The sequence below is a fragment of the Pollicipes pollicipes genome, unplaced genomic scaffold (assembly GCF_011947565.3).
Source record: "Pollicipes pollicipes isolate AB1234 unplaced genomic scaffold, Ppol_2.1 Scaffold_7231;HRSCAF=8579_pilon_pilon_pilon, whole genome shotgun sequence".
Classification (NCBI taxonomy): Eukaryota; Metazoa; Arthropoda; class Thecostraca; order Pollicipedomorpha; family Pollicipedidae; genus Pollicipes; species Pollicipes pollicipes.
In genome coordinates, this window is record NW_023597034.1 from 7,900,784 (window position 1) to 7,919,192 (window position 18,409).

At 55.2% G+C, this 18,409-nt stretch overlaps 1 protein-coding gene across 1 annotated transcript; it reads right to left on the reverse strand.

The window, feature by feature from the left end:
* Nucleotides 1-636: 636 nt before the first annotated feature.
* On the reverse strand, nt 637-1,698 carry LOC119110452 (transcription factor Dp-1-like). The gene is made up of 3 exons (XM_037234283.1): nt 1,627-1,698; nt 1,199-1,282; nt 637-912 (listed from the first exon to the last, which is right to left on the reverse strand). Exons 1-3 carry the CDS (start codon nt 1,640-1,642, stop codon nt 719-721), a joined length of 294 nt encoding a protein of 97 aa, XP_037090178.1. The 5' UTR covers nt 1,643-1,698; the 3' UTR covers nt 637-718.
* Between the last annotated feature and the right edge of the window lie 16,711 nt (nt 1,699-18,409).

An 18,409-nucleotide genomic window follows, 5' to 3' on the forward strand; every position in this document is an offset into this window, starting at 1 on the left:
ATTTTCCATCACGGTCCGGCGGCAGTATAAAGGAGATCGGTACCAGGACCCGGGCCCTCTCGCCGCGCACAGCGGCACGTGCCCGCAACACCCACACACACACACACTCACACACAGTCCGGGCGGCCGACGAGGCAGGCGTATCTCGCCCACCAGCGCATCCCAACGCCGCCAACCTGCCGGCCGGGCTACAACGATTCACGGCCGGGGTGCAGCGTCCGTACTTAGACGCCGCTGTCCTCGCCTACATCACGCACGTTAGTTGCTCGGCAATCTTTATACAAATCTCAACAGAACGCCTGACCAACGGTAAAACGGGAACACAAACGGCGCCTTCTCTGCACGCTAAAGCAGTGGCCGACCTTTAAACTGGCAACGAATGAGAGCGCCCCGCCAATCCCCGACAGCTTGGAGCCAAGCTGAAACAATGTGCTCACTGATTAGACCAAATAAAGAATCCGACTTTCGGGCGCACTCAAAACGAAATCACATCAGACCTTGATAGAAACAAAACGGAAGCAGGCCACCCCGCGCCGGGCGGCGGATGGGTCAGTGCCCTCCTCCGTCCGGTACCCCCCGGATGGTCCGGCGCGACCCCTCACACCCCGCCGGTCCAGCGCCGCTGGGCCGCGTCCGCGCCCGCGCCAGCCTGACTGCGCGGCCGGCGCCTCTTGGCTCCGCCCGCCGGGGCCCGCCCGCCCCTCGTTTGTACGCGCACTCAGTGCTCCTCCTCGTCGTCGTCGTCCTCGTCGTCCTCCTCCTCGTCGTCGTCGGTGTCGAAGTCGATGCTGGGCGTGACGGAGTCGCCACGCTCCGAGGTCGTGGACGTGCCGCTGCCGAGGCCACGCGTCGAGAGCGCCGTCTCCAGGTCGACGCTCAGCCGTTCCGACTGGCTGCCGTCCCGCGCCAACTCTGCCACACAGGGGACACACACGCGTCTCAGTCAGCGGCAGGGCGGCGACGCGGCGCGCTACGGCAGGCCGACGCCACAGAAGCTGCGAGGCACGCGGCAACCGACGCCACGGGGCCGAACCTTTCGCGGCTGGGTGCTGTGAGCACAGGGCTGGTTCAGAGCGTTTGTGAGGCAATTTTTCTGTCCCACTTGTCGTAAGCAGCCTATGTCCACATGCGGAGGACTCCGCTAACAACCAGTTTCAACCTTAACGTGCTACAGCCCGTCCCCAGAAGAGGTACTCACGGTCTATATAGGGCGCCAGGGAGGGCGGCACCATGGCCTTGGCCTTCTCGACGTCCTCCTCGCGACACGTGCCGTTCTCGAGACCTGTCGGCAGCGCGAGGCGCGCCGTCAGCGTCGGCAGCGCAGGTCGTCAGCTGGACCCAGTCACGGCAGCGGACCCCCCCCCCCTCCAGACGGAGGATCGCCCCCCGCAATGGGACGGGGCGGTCATCCCACCGTCATCACTGCCGGCTGTGCGCCAGCGGTGAGGTCGTACCCACAGCCGGCCTCCCTCTGGGCGCCGCCAGTGGCTGCTGCCGACGACATCTTTAGTGCATGGTCGGCATGACCACATCCCCGCTTTGTCGGTTCCCACATCGAATCGACTGCTCGTGCCCTGCCATCAGCGCGCGCGATTCCTGCTCAGGGGCACGCGAGAAACCACTCACCGAGCGCCAAGCCCATGCGCTTGAGCACCTCAATGTCATCGTGAATCTCGAACGTGTCGTTGAAGTTGAACAGGTACTACTCCATTCTGAAACAAGCGGATGGCACCGTCAACGTCAGCCCGAGACGTGCCGCGATGCCGGCGTTGCCTCGACAAACGGCGTTTGCAGGATGTGACGTCAAACCAAGCAAGGCCAGCACGGCACATGTCAAAGTTCACGCTCTCCCTCACCTTACTCTTTGGTTGATTTTTCCCAGCAGCAATAGCCCTAAGCTGCGCACAGCTCCAAACCGACAGCGCGCCATAAATCACAAAGGTACAACTAGTCACCGACACAGTAGTTTGCTCATGGCTGATGGAGCAAGGCAGACAAGAAGTACCAACCATGCGACGCTGAACAGGCCACTAAGCGCTGACTTCATGAAGAAGACCATACCACAGTTATACATCCCACTTCATTGTAAATACAAGGCGCCTCCATAACAAATCGAATAGCGAAATTAGCGCGGGAAAACAAGATTAGATGCAATGTGCGCATCTATTCATCCATCCATCCATCCATCCGTGCATGCATGCAAGTCCCATCTGCAGACAAGGCGTGGCCATATAAAACATAAAATCATCGCACAGTGTCTACAACGCCGAATTGCCGATCGCCTATGCGTGTACATTACATCATGTTCTTACGCAGAGACAACCATGCTCCCGTTCTTATCTACTCTTGAAATCAACAGCAGCTACGCATGGTGTAACGGGAGTGACGGGATAGAACCGCTCGGAATATCAAGGCCTCGGACTCTAACGCACTCCACCCGCAAAGTCTTACGTTTACATGTAATTCCGGAGCTGCCGAAATTGCTTGAGAGTTGTTGAAATTAGATGGGCGCTTTCGAACTGGTGAGACTTAATTCCAAAGTGAGAGCGGAAACGCCCGGTTACTCCCGCACAGCTCTTTTTGGCAGAGGACGCTCTTTCTGCTACTGTCGGCCGCTGAAGAGGTGCCGAGAATGGATGTCTCTCGCTTAGATGCAATTCCTTCGCTCTGCATGCGGCGCATTAGTTCTGAACTGTATGCAATCACGACGAATGAGGTTGGAACGGGGTGCAGTTCCTTGAAAACCGCTGCGCCCCGTTCCCGCGTTCCAGACGGTACGCTGCAAGTTTGGGACCGAACGGTACGCGACCTGCCGTTTTCGCGACCCCGTCAGTGACCCGAAGCACGAGGAGGTATGCGACTGGGCCCCACGAGCTGATCCCTGGGGCCGAGGTCTGGGTCCAAGCACCAAACGACACTACGCGATCCCGGCTTTACTTATGGACTTATGAAGGGCCGAATAATTACCTCCCAGATCTGTGTCGTCCGGCAGGAAACAATGGTTAATTTGGAAGAGGACCAATTGGGACCAGGCTCCCGGGTTCCGTTGTTCACCCCTGAACAATTCTGGAAGCCAAACCCCACCGTGCATTATTTTGCAAGAACTCAAAGAAGCCAGGACTAGGAGCCTGATTCTAGAAGAGACCAGAGAACCAAGAAAGGTCGGTTTTCAAAACCACTGGAAAACAGATTCCCGTATATAACGGTCAAGAGGCGCCGGTGTCCGGCTATACAAAGGGACCGACGGGAACTCGGATGCAGTGCGTGTTGTATGCAGAAGAAACCAGAAGACCCAGGATCCAAGGTCTGGATTTGGTGAGGAGGCAACAGGAACCAAGATGCAGCTTCTTTATTTTGTGAACAAACCAAAGGATGCCAGAAACCGACAACTGGAACCATGAACATTTCTAGTGATAAGCAACGCGTGATTGTTACCTTCCAAACCCATCGGTGAAATCTGTACCAGTGAATAACAGTGACAACTATTGACCCAAAACAATGTATTGTACAAAATGTTAACTGTCGCAAGGTTTAATACGTGTGCTTATGACTATCAGATAAAAAAAACATCATGAAACAGTGCACGGTTATGTCATTATTTCTTTCATGGGTGCTGAGGTAATGGTACATCTACGAGCCGGAAATAAATTACATTCAGACTTGGGGAAAAAGAACGTTGTAAAACTGGTTTAAGTTGCCGTGCCCTCAGGGAACACTACCGAGCATCTCAATGCGACACCTCATACAAACGTGGGGCATATGACCGGCGGACGATTGGCGTTTGAATGACGTTTAAACACACATCATTATGCCAAAACTTCACATGTTCACTTCATGCAGCATTTTTTTTTAAAATGATGCTCTTAACACGCACTCGGGTAACGGGTGGTGTCAAGTTGAACCCCCCCCCCCCCCCGAATATTTTTTCCGAATGGTTTCCGAACGGCGCGGCGTAGCCGCGCCAAATTTGCATAGCTGTAGACGATTGAATAGCAAATCGTCTGATGTAAAAAATTAGATCCACCTTGTAAGGTCGCGGACCCATGGCAGGTCAAAGTCAAGCCATGGTTCCAGCGAAGGCAATTTCTAGGGAGTCGTTCAATCTGATGCAACAAAGGAGTGGTAGACGAAGCCATACATCTCTGAGATACTTTCTTAGACAACAAGACAATTGAATAAGTAAATTGCATTAACCTAGGGTCAGGTATGAAGGTCAGACCAAGGTCAAACCAACCCGTTTTATTACTCCAGGGCTTGCTGTATGGGATAGTTTCTGGCGCCCATTTCGAGCATATCGATAACAGGAACCGCCTTATACACCTACCATGGACTTCTTAAAGGTCACAATAGGTCATTAACCTAAAATGACTACGGTAAACATTTTGTTTTTAGGAGCATACTGCCTAGCGTAGCCTTAGTCGCGTATTGAAAAGCAAAACTCAATGCAGTTTTGTATGCTTTTGGTCACCACGACCTTCAAAATTTCAAAGAAGGTCACTGATCTTAAATGAGCATATAACCTTTTGCTTCAAATAGTTATCTACGTTCTAACGGCCATATCGAGACCATCATCGAATTTGACCTTCTTTGATCTTATTTGGTCCGAAGGTCATGACCTAGGAACTTCAAATCTTGACCCAAGTGAGTTCACGTACAGGTCAAAACATCCTGTGAATTTGGTGTTTCTAGCTCTCTTAGTTCCTAAGATTTCAGCTGGGGGGGGGGGGGGGGTCAAACTGACCCTCCACCCGAGCGAAGGGTATCCAACCGGCCACCGGGGCGCGTGTTAACGCATGGCGTTCGACAATCCACGTCCCTACGCGTCCCAGGGATCATTCTAAAGGGAAGTGATGGTAAATCTTTGGCGGTGCTATCTGTTGCACCATCCTGTAAAGATGAAAGACAATTTCCCACTATAAAGCAGCATTTCAGGTGGGTTCCGCACTACTGACAAGACGCAGAGCCTGTGGGGAAGGGCATTTCACTGGTCAATACGGTCGTAAATTTGCAAACTCCAACATGAAACTTAGAATGCCTCAACGCTGATGATGATTTGGGGTTTTGGGGCGCATCGACTGCTGTAGGTCATGCAACGCCCATAGCTATCATTTTATGCAGAACCGTAAATCAGGCAAATGTATCCGGCCACCCTATAAAGCCTTGATGATCAGGCCCGGTATCACGATGAAAAGTTTACTGATAAATCTGCAGCGCGAAGAAAATGGAACACTTTACCAAACTCGACAGCATGCGAACAACGCCCAAAAAAGTGACATAGCGTGCGACTCTGGACATTGTGTCCGAAAAACCGCGCTCTCGTTGCGGGAAGGTGACGGCAAGTGACGAGTACGTGATGCACGGTCAGCGGGTCGGAGCATCGACTGCAGCGTGGTCTGTCGCCAGCCAATAACAGGTGGCGGTGCGTGGCATATGTGTGGCCTATGCGTAACCGGCAAAGGGCAACTTCCTCCCTCCTATTGTTGCGAAAACACGACTGCCATAGTCCAATACGGGGTTTCGCTGATTTCAGCTCGTTGGTGTTCAGCGAGTTCCAGTGGAACTGCCATCAATTCTGCATAAACGACGACACCCCGGGTTGCATGTCTTCAGCTGGTGGTGGTGTTATAGGAATGTGTGCCCCTGTCGTAGGAATGTGTGCCCCCTGTGCTTTGCACCCGCGTAAGCAAGATCATTCCCGCAGATGCCCACGCCGCTTGGGATTCAACACATTGCGACCGTTTTTCCTACTCGATCCCATGAGCTAAGACGCGATTGAATGTCCTGGACCAATCGATTCGACGAGGAGAAGCCACCAACAGCCAGGAGACTGCTCAAGGAGACGGAAAGAATCAGATGCAAGTTGTTATCGTCTACTTCAATAAATCAGAGAGCTTTGCTGATGGCCTTAAGCTTGGAAGTGAAGACCCACGCGCGTGCAGGCAGTGTGAATGGCCGTGATGCGGAACCATACACAAAAGCGCATCCTACACCTGTATCCGTCTTCGAACCATCCGTATAGGTCATCACGTGTACGTCAAAGGAGGCTATGTGCTCTACGGCTGCGTCTTTAAGTTCCGTCATGAGAACGCGTTGCTTTTGGATGTTCGATAGCGAAACATTCACTCTTGGCGATGCTACCACCCAGGAAGCAGTCTTCATGAGTCTAGGTTCGATGGCAAGTGGTAGGTTGAAGCCGCTCGCGTCTAGAACTTCCCCCATTCGTACACAAGAGGGAGAAGTTTGTGGTGGCCGCTGAAGCACAAATAGCCTTCCTAAGCCTTGCGACAACACTGCTTCGTAGGTGAGAAGATCTGGGAACTACGCCAGCTGGCACGTGTAGCGCAGTTCCAGCACCTGCCTTCGCAATGCTAGTGGGGGCTAGTGAGCCTCCACCAGAAGACTATCTACGGGCGATACTCGGAAAGCCCTGTGACGATACGTAATGCCGTGCGGTGCACCGTGTTCAAAGTACATTTGATCAGGTCTGATGTACCGTCACAGATAAGACAGCCGTAAAGTTTTGAACGAATGAGGGAACAGCACAGGAGAAAGAGCGTCCTCCTGTCAGCACGTATGATGTACGTCCCACGCACCTTGTAACGTTAAGAGATCGTGAACATTTGTCGCAGATATTTCTTATGTGTTCTTGATACGTTAGGCGTCGGTCAAATCGTATACCGAGAAATTTCACGGTATTCTCAATAGCGACGCGTTGCCCATACAGCCTTATTCCCATTTCAGAGCAGTGGCGGCGGCAGAAATGAACTGCAGTTGTCTTCAATGTGGAAAACCGGAGCCCATTGAGCACACTCCACTTCTCCAGACGTGTGTCAGCCAGCTGTAGCTGTCGCTCTATTGTGCGAGTGGTCGATGAGTTACACCAAATGGCGAAGTCGTCTACGAACAGAGAACGGCTGGTCCCATGTGGAAGCATGCCCCCTATATCATTCTTCATCACTGCATAAAGAACGACACTTAATACGCTGCCCTGAGGCACACCATATCCCTGCGGATACCTGTCGGAGTGATAAGAACCAGCACGCACCCCCAAAAATCTGTCAGTCAAAAAGTTTTACAAAGACTTCCCCGTGTGACCACGGATGCCACAATCGAATACCTTCATCAAAATGTAATGTCCCCATGTGATATCATAAGCTTTTTCTGTGTCAAAAAAGATGGCGCCGATATGACGCTTGCTAATAACCCCGGTCCGCACTGCGGTATCAAGAGTTAAGATGTGGTAAATTGTACTCCTGTTCTTACGGAATGCACACTGAGCATCGGTAAAAAAGTTCTGCCGCTCTGAAATCCATGAGAGCCGCACATTCACCATCCTTTCGATGAGCTTACAAAGCGAGGATGTAACGGCGATTGGGCGATAGTCAAGGGCGTTCCCTCCACTTCTCCCGGGATTTACTATAGGCGTCACTATGGCCTCTCCCCAGATTGGCGGAAAGCTACCTGACTCCCATATCCAGATGAAAAGTGCCGGAAGTGCTCGTAGTATATGGGGAGGAAAATGCCGTATCATGTCATTGTGGATGAGGTCGGACCCCTCCGCGACACTACACGGTCAGCAAATGGCCGCTTGAAGTTCCATCATAGTGCAATGCTTTTTGTACGTCAGTATGTCATCTTTATACAAATTAATCCGTTAAGTTTCACATCGCGCCGTGTCGCAAAAACCGGGATCGCAGGTGTCATTACCGCAACCGTCTGACAAGGCTTCCCCACGGCTTCCGCGACATCACTCGGGTGAGTGATGTCTTGATTTCCCACTCGCAGTAGGGGAAGTGAAACTGGTGGGTGCAATCCAGCGATTCTTTTAATGCAGTCACATACATGTGAGGTCGGCGTGTGACGATTCAGTGAGTTGACGTAGCTGGGCCACGATGCACGTTTCGCCTCTCGTATAGTGCGGTGTGCGGCCGCGCGTGCTTGCCTGAAAGCTATGAGGATTAATGCTTTGCTGTACCGGTCAAAGGCCCTAAAAGCTCTCTGACGTGGGCGAACAGCGTCTCGACACTCGTCGTTCCCCCAAGGCACAGGGATGCGACGAGGGCATCCAGAGACGCGCGGAATGCATTCTTTCGCCGCGGCCAAAATGAGACGCGTAAATTCTTCCGCAGTCGGAGTCGCAGAGCCGAAATCGTTAGAAAAGATTTCCTCCAGGCGGCTCCCAAATCCGCTCCAGTCCGCCTTCTTAAAATTCCAACGCTGGGGTCGAGTACCAAGAGCAGTACCCTCACGGTACCGAGCCCAGACCGGAAAATGGTCACTTCCGATGGGCCCTCTGAAACATTCCAAGTGCAGTGTGGTACCAACTGCGGACTACAAGTATTTAGGTCTAGCACTGACGATCGTCCTGATGGCAATGTAGAATGCGTCCTTGCTCCTGTACTTAAAACACATAAGTCTTCGTCCCGCGCCAAAACCCCACGTAACTTACCGCAAGTGTTACTGGCAGCCCCCCCCCCCCCCCCCCAACAATATAATGTGCATTAAAATCGCCTAAAGCCGGTAGAGAGGGAGCAAATTGAGACTATTTCTCGTACTCCTCCAGATGAAAACGGAGCCCCAGGTGGCAAGTAACGAGAGCAGACAGTTATGGTGCGGCGGTTAAAATTAGCCATTGTTGCGACGGCTTGCGTCTGTTTTTAACACCAGACGCTGCGTGGGTACGCTTTGGTGTACAGCTAACAGCGCGCCACCGTAAGCAACGGTGTCTGTCGGCATGTCAGTGCGGAAGGTGGTGTACCCCTTCAGGCTGAAGGCCGCATCAGGTGCCAACTTTGTCTCTCGGAGACACACGGCTACCGGGCAATGCGCACTTAAAATTGTCAGCAAGTCCTGGGTGCTTGACTTTACACCTCTACATTTCCATTGTAAGGCTGGCTGAATGAGGGGGCTTTAAAACATTGTAATGTTTGAAAAGAACTTAGAAGCGCTAGAGTCCGGCCCATGGTTGTTGGTTCTATCTTCAGAACCCGTTCGCAGAGAGATCGGGCGGATCCTGGGACGGATCGGGGGACTACCGCCATCTGTAGGCGAAATCGGCCCCGGCGGACCACGCGTTTCTGGGTGCCCCGTTCTAAACGGGGCCGGCGCGACGACGTCGTGGTCCTAGGTGGCGGTGGCGGAGGACCCATAGGCGGATCTCTCCGCCGGTCGCAGACACCTGCGGGAGCTTTCACACTCTTTCGGGGGAGGCGGGGGGGGGGGGGGGGGGGCTTCCCCCGTTAGGAGGCACCATCCCTAGTCCGCCCCAGACAGCGGGTTGGTTGCCTCGGCACGCTCCCGGTCTACCAGGCATGCCCGCTTTGCCTCACGGGCGCAAATGTCTACCTCGTGGCGCTCCTAGCGTCTCTGCTGTCACGAGCACGCGCTCGCCAAGGTTGCTTTAGTCGCCGGGCTAGCAGGCAAGGCGGCAGTCGACAGCGCCTGGTAACCTCGGTCACGCCGACACTACCGCCCAACCACCGTCCCCTGCCACCGACGGCGAACCCCCCGCGGGGGCGCCGTCGAGGAGGTTGGCAGAAAGGTTCTCCTTCGACCGCCCCCAGCGAGGAAGGGGGAGCCAGGGCTACCAGATTGGAGTCCAGCGCCCGGTTCGTCGACACAACCGCGAGACCAAAGACTTCAAGAGCGCAACAAACTGCGCAGCGGTCGTTTGATCAGTGGAGCTTGGGGCGTGCGGTGATCTTAGCTTTTTCGGCGTGTGATGTTCGACGACGGCTCTCGTCCCCTTAGTGTTCTAGCCCAGCGAAAATAGATATGCGAAAGGGACGTGCGGTCCCAAGTCGTGTGCGGAGGCTGGTCTTTGTTATAGTCATGCATAGGCTCTCTCCGAATCGCACGATTTCGTCGTATGCTGGGGAAGTAAGCGCATTTTCCACAAGCAGACTTGTTGCGGCAGTACTGTTTGATAATGGCCAAATCGCTGGCAGTGGAAGCACCCCATGGGGTTCGGGATGAAAAGGTGCACCTGCTCTCGTCTCTGTCTCTGTCTCTGTCTTCTGTCTCTGTCTCTGTCTCTGTCTCTGTCTCTGTATCTGGTCTCTGTCTCTGTCTATCTCTGTCTCTGTCTCTGTCTCTGTCTCTGTCTCTGTCTCTGTCTCTGTCTCGTCTCTGTCTCTGTCTCTGTCTCTGTCTCTGTCTCTGTCTCTGTCTCTGTCTCTGTCTCTGTCTCGTCTCGTCTCGTCTCTGTCTCTGTCTCTTGTCTCTGTCTCTGTCTCTGTCTCTCTGTCTCTCTCTCTCGTCTCTCTCTCTCTCCTCTCTCCTCTCTCTCCTCTCTCTCTCTCTCTCTCTCTCTCTCTCTCTCTCTCTCTCTCTCTCTATCTCTCTCTCTCTCTCCTTTTCCGTTTCCCTCTCTATCCCATCTCTCTTTCTCTCTGTATCTCTCAAAAAGTTTGGAAGTAAATTTTCTTTCTGTGTAAACACACAAAGCCAAAGCCAAAAGCCAAAGTCGTATAAACATTGTTGTCGTATATATGAACATAAACAAAGTCGTATAAACATAAACATTGTCATATGTTGTCATGTCACTGTCATTGCCATGTGTCATATACACATGTCATATACGCATGTCAATGGATAGGCACATGTCATGTGCGTATCCAACGTGTGCTTGAGAAGGCAGATCCGGGCGATTGAAGGTGAGGATAATGTTATTTGTCGGCAGCTGTTCACCCCCTTTTCTAATGGAGATCCTACGTGCAGCAGTGACGTCGAACACAGACAACTCGTCAGCGATCTCTTCTTCACTAACGCCACGCAAGTCAAAGCAGTTGATTATCCCCCTGGAGGCATTTTTTTGTGAGGTGTGGTATTACTCGGATACGCACAGAAACGTTTCGTTTAACATCCTTGTCCCGAACGCAGTACGTAAATTCAGCTGCAGCCCTCGCACGATCAGCCTTTGTCACGTTGACGAACTCTACCTCTAACCCTCCATCGCGCTATTTGTCGCGCCGAACGCCAAATCGATAACACCCGTTCTTCCGCTGAAACGACGAGAGACGAGACCCTCGCCTCATCACTTTGGAAGACCCAAAATTAGGGGAGGTGGTGAAGATTATCCGCTGCCTTCCATCATCAACGTGGTCCTTCCCCCTTTAGGGGGTCGGGTGATTTTTCAGTTATAGGATGGCCATGCAAGTTTCAGTGAAGTTTCGGCACCGGGGCTCCCCCACCCAACACGGAGCCCAACTGGAGGACGCTCCAACACTCCCTTGAGAGGTGGTCGCCGTCAGGGCTGCCCTGGTGCTATACGGGCGAACGACACCTCCCATACGGCCCCGTGTAACCGGGGAGACCACCCCCCCCCCCCCCCTCCCCGTCCCTGACCGAGGTTCAGCGCCGCCGCCCCCCTTGACCCCCTTAAGCCGCTGCGCACGGCCAGGCGCCCCCGCACAGAGCACCCAGCCGCAGCGCGAACGACAAGCCGCTAGACCCGTGTGGGGCCCTCACGGGCACACGGGCCTCCGGATATCCTGGCCAAAGTGGTGTGTTGGGACGCGCCGCGACTGACCCGCACGACGCGCCCATCAGCCACCAGGATCCGATCAACCCGGGGACGCGGGCGAGGGGGTACGGCGACCCCGATAAAACGGGGATTAGGAGTGATGAGTGGCCAGATGTGGGAAAGCGGGTAATGTGAAGGGAGAGCGGGCGGGACAAGGAGCAGAAGTTCACGTACCGGCAGGGTCGCTACGCCCTGAGAGGAACAGCTTGCGCTGTCCACCCGTTACCGGAGCTGGGACGCGCGAGGGCGCTAGTCTCCTACAGCGGCCGAACCCGGCGTCCCTGCGGGGCATGCCTCAACGCTGCTAAGTTGCCAGAGTTTGGTGACCCACATCTTCACAGCGTTGCCACGGGCACGTGCAAATGACCGCGGCTGGCCGTGCTCCACCGATCTGTCTCGTGAGCCCCATGATCGCCTCTCCGAGCCGGCACGCCTCGCACGAATGTGACAACCTCCTGACTTATGCTTGATATTGTAATGTTCGTCTTTGGGCATGCCAAATGACGCCTATCAGCGCGAAACTGCTTTACATTTCAACAAGCACACTCCCTTTCTCAGCGCAAATGCGTTGTTCAAGAAATAGCTTCCGCCTCCTCCGTCAGTCGGCCCGAGGCGCGGTGCTCCGGCTCATACGAGGCTCCATTGCAGCACGGGGGACCGACAGACAATAAGTCCTGGCACGTTAAATGTGATTGCCTCGAGCGAAAAACAGGCCGAGAGCGTTGCGAGCCTTCAAGGATTACTTTACGTGCAGGAAAACAGTAGCGCCGGGTGCTGCATCCAGCCGGCCGACGGTTAGACGGGGCCATTCCTCAGGAGGCCTGTCGCCCGGCAGCGTTGCAGGCGGCTTGTTCTCAGGGGGGGTAGAGGGGACGTGGGACGGCGGCTCCCGCGGGCTGCTCCGCGCGCCGCCTTGCGCTGGCGTGGTGGCCAGATGGCGGTGCCGCGATCCGGCATCCGCCCGGCGGGGCCTAGCGGACCAGCTCGGTTGGCCGAATCACGCCGGCGACGGAACGCTCCTCTCCCCACGACTCCAACCAGATACGCTGGAGCGCTCCAGAGGGCACCTGGCGAGACACCGTGACCAACCCCGAGGCACCCGTATCGAAACCCAACCGCCGGCCCGAGGCGCCCACATCGCAGCCCAACGCCCGGCCCGAGGCGCCCCCCGCACCGCCAGCCCAAACGCCCAGCCCGAGGCGCCCACATCGCAGCCCAACCGCCGGCCCGAGGCGCCCGCACCGCAGCCCAACCGCCGGCCCCGAGGCGCCCACACCGCAGCCCAACCGCCGGCCCGAGGCGCCGCACGCAGCCCAACCGCCGGCCCCGAGGCGCCCGCACCGCAGCCCAACCGCCAGCCCGAGGCGCCCACATCGCAGCCCAACCGCCGGCCCGAGGCGCCCGCACCGCAGCCCAACCGCCGGCCCGAGGCGCCCACAGCGCAGCCCAACCGCCGGCCCGAGGCGCCCGCACCGCAGCCCAACCGCCGGCCCGAGGCGCCCACATCGCAGCCCAACCGCCGGCTCGAGGCGCCCACATCGCAGCCCAACCGCCGGCCCGAGGCGACGCGAAAGTTCTGCAAAATGGAGCCAGCCGCTAATCCGGCGCGATCCGGGCGACAAGTTTGGGCCGGGCTGGCATCGGCGGCGCGGTCACCCTGGCTCACGTCCGCCGGCGCCGGGAACGGCCGCGGCTCGGGCCGGATCAACGCCGCTGTCCGTACCCGGGCTGACGCAACGTCGGCCGAGCCGCGCGCCTTCTGCGCCCCCCCCCCCCCTCCCACGCCCCCCACCCGCCCCCTGCGTGTCTCCCTGGCCGCCTGGTGGATCGAGCCCGGCAAGAGCGCGGCCCAGCCACGGTGACGGAGGCCGCGCCAACCGCGCACAGGGCCCGACCAGTCACATATGGGGGACGTCACTGCCGACGATACTGACAGGCGACAGTCCAGATAGCGCGTGTTGGTACTCAAGGAGCATCGGTCCTGGGCAAACTTGCTATATGTCGGAAATGTCCGCACATCGTACAGCTTATTTTGAAGGATGTAATATATATATATATATATATATATACATTCTTCTGAAAGATGAGACCACACGCGAGGTCATAAAGCACTTTGAAGTTACCAAAGTTATATGATCGTTCAATCCCTTTTTCACCACACCTTGTATGCAGATGTCATAGGTGATGCGAAATTAGAATTAATGCTTTTCATGCACAACCGTTTTGCCAAAAGGCGCTCGCTTTAATAAGCAATAATGTTCTGGTAACAAGAGCACACGCACATGTCAATGCCATCAGGAGCTTACTTGTCATTGGAAATGCTGCAGTCTATCACAGTCTTCTTGCTTGTGTTGACGATTATGAAGGGCAGTTGGACGGTGGAGTTGGGCGGGCGGCGGTCCGTGGTCCTCCTCCGCCTGTAACAAGCCGATGGCGGACAAACTCAGCCTGCGGTCCGCGACCAGGTCATGACAAGCTCAGCCTGCGGTCCGCGGCAGGTCATGACAAACTCAGCCTGCGGTCCGCGACAGGTCATGACAAACTCAGCCTGCGGTCCGCGACAGGTCATGACAAGCTCAGCCTGCGATCCGCGACAGGTCATGGACAAACTCAAACTACGGTCCGCCGCAGGTCATGACAAACTCAAATACGGTCCGCCGCAGGTGATGACAAACTCAACCTGCGGTTAGCGGACAGGTCATGACAAGCTCAGCCTGCAGTCCCCGGCAGGTCATGACAAACTCAACCTACGGTTCGCGGTAGGTCACGACAAGCTCAGCCTGCGGTCCGCGACAGGTCATGACAAACTCAGCCTGCGGTCCGCGACAGGTCATGACAAGCTCAGCCTGCGATCCGCGGCAGGTCATGGCGGCAGGAAAGCGGCGAACGCGGAATGCAAGCGATCGCGGAAACAAACACGCAACTGTCTTTTTGGCTCGAGAACAACGAAGTGAACAAAACACGTTTTTGCTGGTCTTGGCAGCGGCTCCGTTCCATAACAACAGTCCGATATCTGTCGCTGAAAGACCAGAGGTCATCGCATTTTAGACGAAACTGGCTCCCAAATCACGGCCCCAAATCCAGATATGTATGACATCATCGCAACACCTAAACGAGCTCAAGGACAGAAACGCACCCCCAAAACGGTTAAGTGCTTTCGTTGTGTCTGCAAATCATGCTTCCATACAACGCGCAACGTTTCACTGTTGTGTAATCGATGAGCGCTGAATGGTGTGCCACGCTAATGGCGAGTCCTAGATGGGCATGTCGTTCCCAGATAAATTAGTTCTCAAGACAGATGCATTAGCAACGCAGCGCAGGGATGCGAGGGGTTGATAAATTACATGCAGCGCCGCGTTTCAGGGCCCAGTGATAATGACGTGAGTCAGCTCCAAACACGGCGGCGGCACGGCGCGGCCATCGTCTCATACGCACACCGAAGCGGCTGACAATACAGTGACGCGCTGCCAGCGCGGCGGCGGCGGCGCGGCGCCATTCGGAGTGGGAGAAGCGCGTAACCGAGTAATCCCATCCCCGCTGTTGACAGCACACACAGACCTGCGCCGGCGCGGCTGTCCTGCGCTTCGAGGCCGCGCTTTCCATGAAGCCACCGCTCGCCGATCGGAGAAGAGCCCTCGGCTGCGGCGCCATCCGCGCCCCGGCGGGAACGCAATGAGTCGTCTGGCCGCCGGCCGCAAAAAAAACGCCCGGCGCCCCGGCGCCCCGGCCCACCAGTAACGGGAGACAGGCGCCACAAACAGGCGGACGGCGCCGCCGGCCGGGCACGGCCGTCACGCCCCGGCCATGGATCCGACCCGGGCGGCGGGAGACGCCGACAGCGTGGGGAGACGGGAGACAACGGCGGCGTGGACCGGACTGGGGAGACGGGAGCCAGCGGGGAGTGGGCCGAACCGGGGCGACGGGAGCCAGCGGGAGTGGACCGAACCGGGGGCGACGGGAACCAGTGGGGAGTGGGCCGAACCGGGGCGACGGGAGCCAGCGGGGAGTGGACCGAACCGGAACGACGGAGAGAACACGGCGGCGCGGGTCGGGGCGCCGACGGGAGCCAGTGGGGGAGTGGGCCGAACCGGGGCGACGGGGAGACAGCGGGGAGTGGAACCGAACAGGGGCACGGGAGAACACGGCGGCGCGGGTCGGGGGCGCCGACGGGAGCCAGTGGGGAGGTGGGCCCGAACCAGGGGCGACGGGAGCCAGCGGGGAGTGGACCGAACCGGGGCGACGGGAGAAACACGGCGGCGCGGGTCGAGGCGCCGACGGGAGCCAGTGGGAGTGGGCCGAAACCAGGGCGACGGGAGCCAGCGGGGAGTGGACTGAACCGGGGCGACGGGAAAGTTTGGACGAGAGCAGATTTTTTGTGTAAGCGAGGATACTGACTTCCTTCATCCGTGTATTGCTATCATGAATAGGGCACGGACATGTCTGCTCATGGACTATTACTTTTTTGGCTAAGCTCTGGTAGTAGCTTTAATCGCAGAGAACTATGTGGAGATCTTTCATACATCCAGGAGTGCACATGGCAAAACGCTGACTGTTGAGCTAAAACGAGCGATTTTCCAGAAAATGTATCTGCCGGGGGCACGCCGTGCGCCAAACGTGAGCTACAAGGCTTTCCGAATATAATCAAGTAGCAACTCTAGCGCCTACGACAGCGAAATTATCATCCGTTAATCCGCTTTAGCAGCAGATTTTAGAGCGACGAATACGGCACGTGCCCAGTTATTCCTTTGATCTTAGCTAATGAGTCTTCTTCTTAACGCAGAAACCAATTTACTGACCCAGCAATTTGTCTAAAACATTGATTACGCAGCAGGTGTACACCACACTGCGCATGCCGGTGGCCTCGGTACAGGAAACACCACCCATTACGCCTCAGCACCTGCCTGTCAAGCAATGTCTGTTGTCCCGGCTCATAGGCGGAGCCTGTGCCATCACACAGGCGGTGCCTGTGCCCCATCGCACAGGCGGTGCCTGTGTTCAATCACAAGGAATTTCCGTACACATGCATGACAGACATCCACCACACCGCATTCAGTAGATCCGACGAACTACATTACGAGGACTTCCCAATGCATAGGTGTAAGCAGATGTACATTTGGCCACAATGCCAGGCACCACCGTCAATAGCAGAACCTGTCGGATTATCTGGTGCACGACGAGGGCTTCTTTTCTGGGAAAAAAGTCTGCGTGTTCTAAAATGCCGTTTGCGCATCGTGCTTTTCAAAGAGTTCCTCCGTTCGCATGACTAACGAGCAGCGGATATCAGGCCTCTGAGATAAAGACTCGAGACATTGAGAAGGGGGCCGTGAGTCGAGATGCCGCACTGCCGAGCTATACAACGCTGCCCTGTCCGGCACAGCCGATATCGACTGCCTCCCGCCAGCGAAGCGGTGGGGGTCCCTCCGCTCCCCAAGCAGCGATGTTTCTGAGAACACTGAACGCGATAAAAAGTGGTGGCGCTCGATTTGAGATGGCTGATGATACGTTAATTGTGAATGCTTGGAAAAATAACTCTGCTATTTGGCCGCGTCAGCTGCTGAGCTGTGACGCCATGTTGGACAGGACCGATGACAATGAATGGTACCTCTGGCACCGACTCAGTACCTAATGATCGGCTGCGCGCAGACTGGGCCCTTTTCATGGGTTGGTGACCTACAGGTCCATCCAGCGAGGTCACGGTCCATGCCCTTAACTGACCTAAAACCGCTCGTAAGTCTAAATCTGCTCTGAACTACGGAACCTGCCTGCAAACAGCACCGACCCGATGCGGAACACAACTCGGTGTCCGCTTGGTTAGGAGTGCTGTTTGGTGATCCAGCACGCCGACTTCTCGACTTTGCGTCCCAAACAATAATCACGTAAGTTGTTCAGTGCATTAGCGAGAAACATTATTCACACAGATAAGACAGCAGTAACAGCCTATTCCTCGGAGAGAAACCAGGGGAATGGAGATATAGTTGGGTTGATAATTCGGCAACATGTCTTCATCGAAACAATAGCAGACGTGAATTCAAAATTGCCTGCTGATGATCAAGGCCCTACAACAGGTTGGACGGCAGGATACCAGAACAAGCCAGATTTCAAATTGGTACCGGCACAGTGATCTTGTATGCTGCTTTTTATTTATCATTTTTGCAACATTGCCATTTGAATACAAATTGGTAAACACATAACATTTGGCTAAGGATTATAATCTGTTGTCAGAAACATGTAGATAGCATCCTCAATAGTCTAAAACTTTGACTAAATCCGGCAACGTTACAATTATGGTGTTCCGGCGACATAACAAAACTGCACTGGTTCTGCTGGCAGCATGCAGGGCAGCACAGGCATTTTCCGCCGTTCATTGCTGGGCAATCCCGGTGAACATTCTCGTAAGAGCAACTACAATGACACTTTCCTGACGTTTATGCAATCATCTTCTCTAAATTGTGTCCTGAAGTAGCCTAAAAATTAACGAAACCTTTAATTGTTCACGCCAATAATAAAATTTCGGACACAAAAAGGTGGAACATATGATGAGCTTTTAGCCTCAAGCCATGCACTGGTTGTCTTCAGGTTGTCTCCTACCTTGTTTTGATATTTAAAATACAACCACTGGCATGCAATCAATCATGTTTCCTACTTTTTATGACAATCATAACAATGTCAACATTTTGTTGTAAGTGCTGCACCAGCGGTAAGTGGTCAGGGATGCCAAATGAGTTGGGGCCCTCAATTCATATTCAACTCAACTCACTCCACTCAGTCCCAGCGAACTGAGCAGTGGGAAATGATGTAACCCACCCCTCAAAAGACGCCAACGAACAGGCCTGTTTCTCCCAAGATTTGGCTCACTTTGTTCTCAAAGTCAGGCTGCAGGCGAAA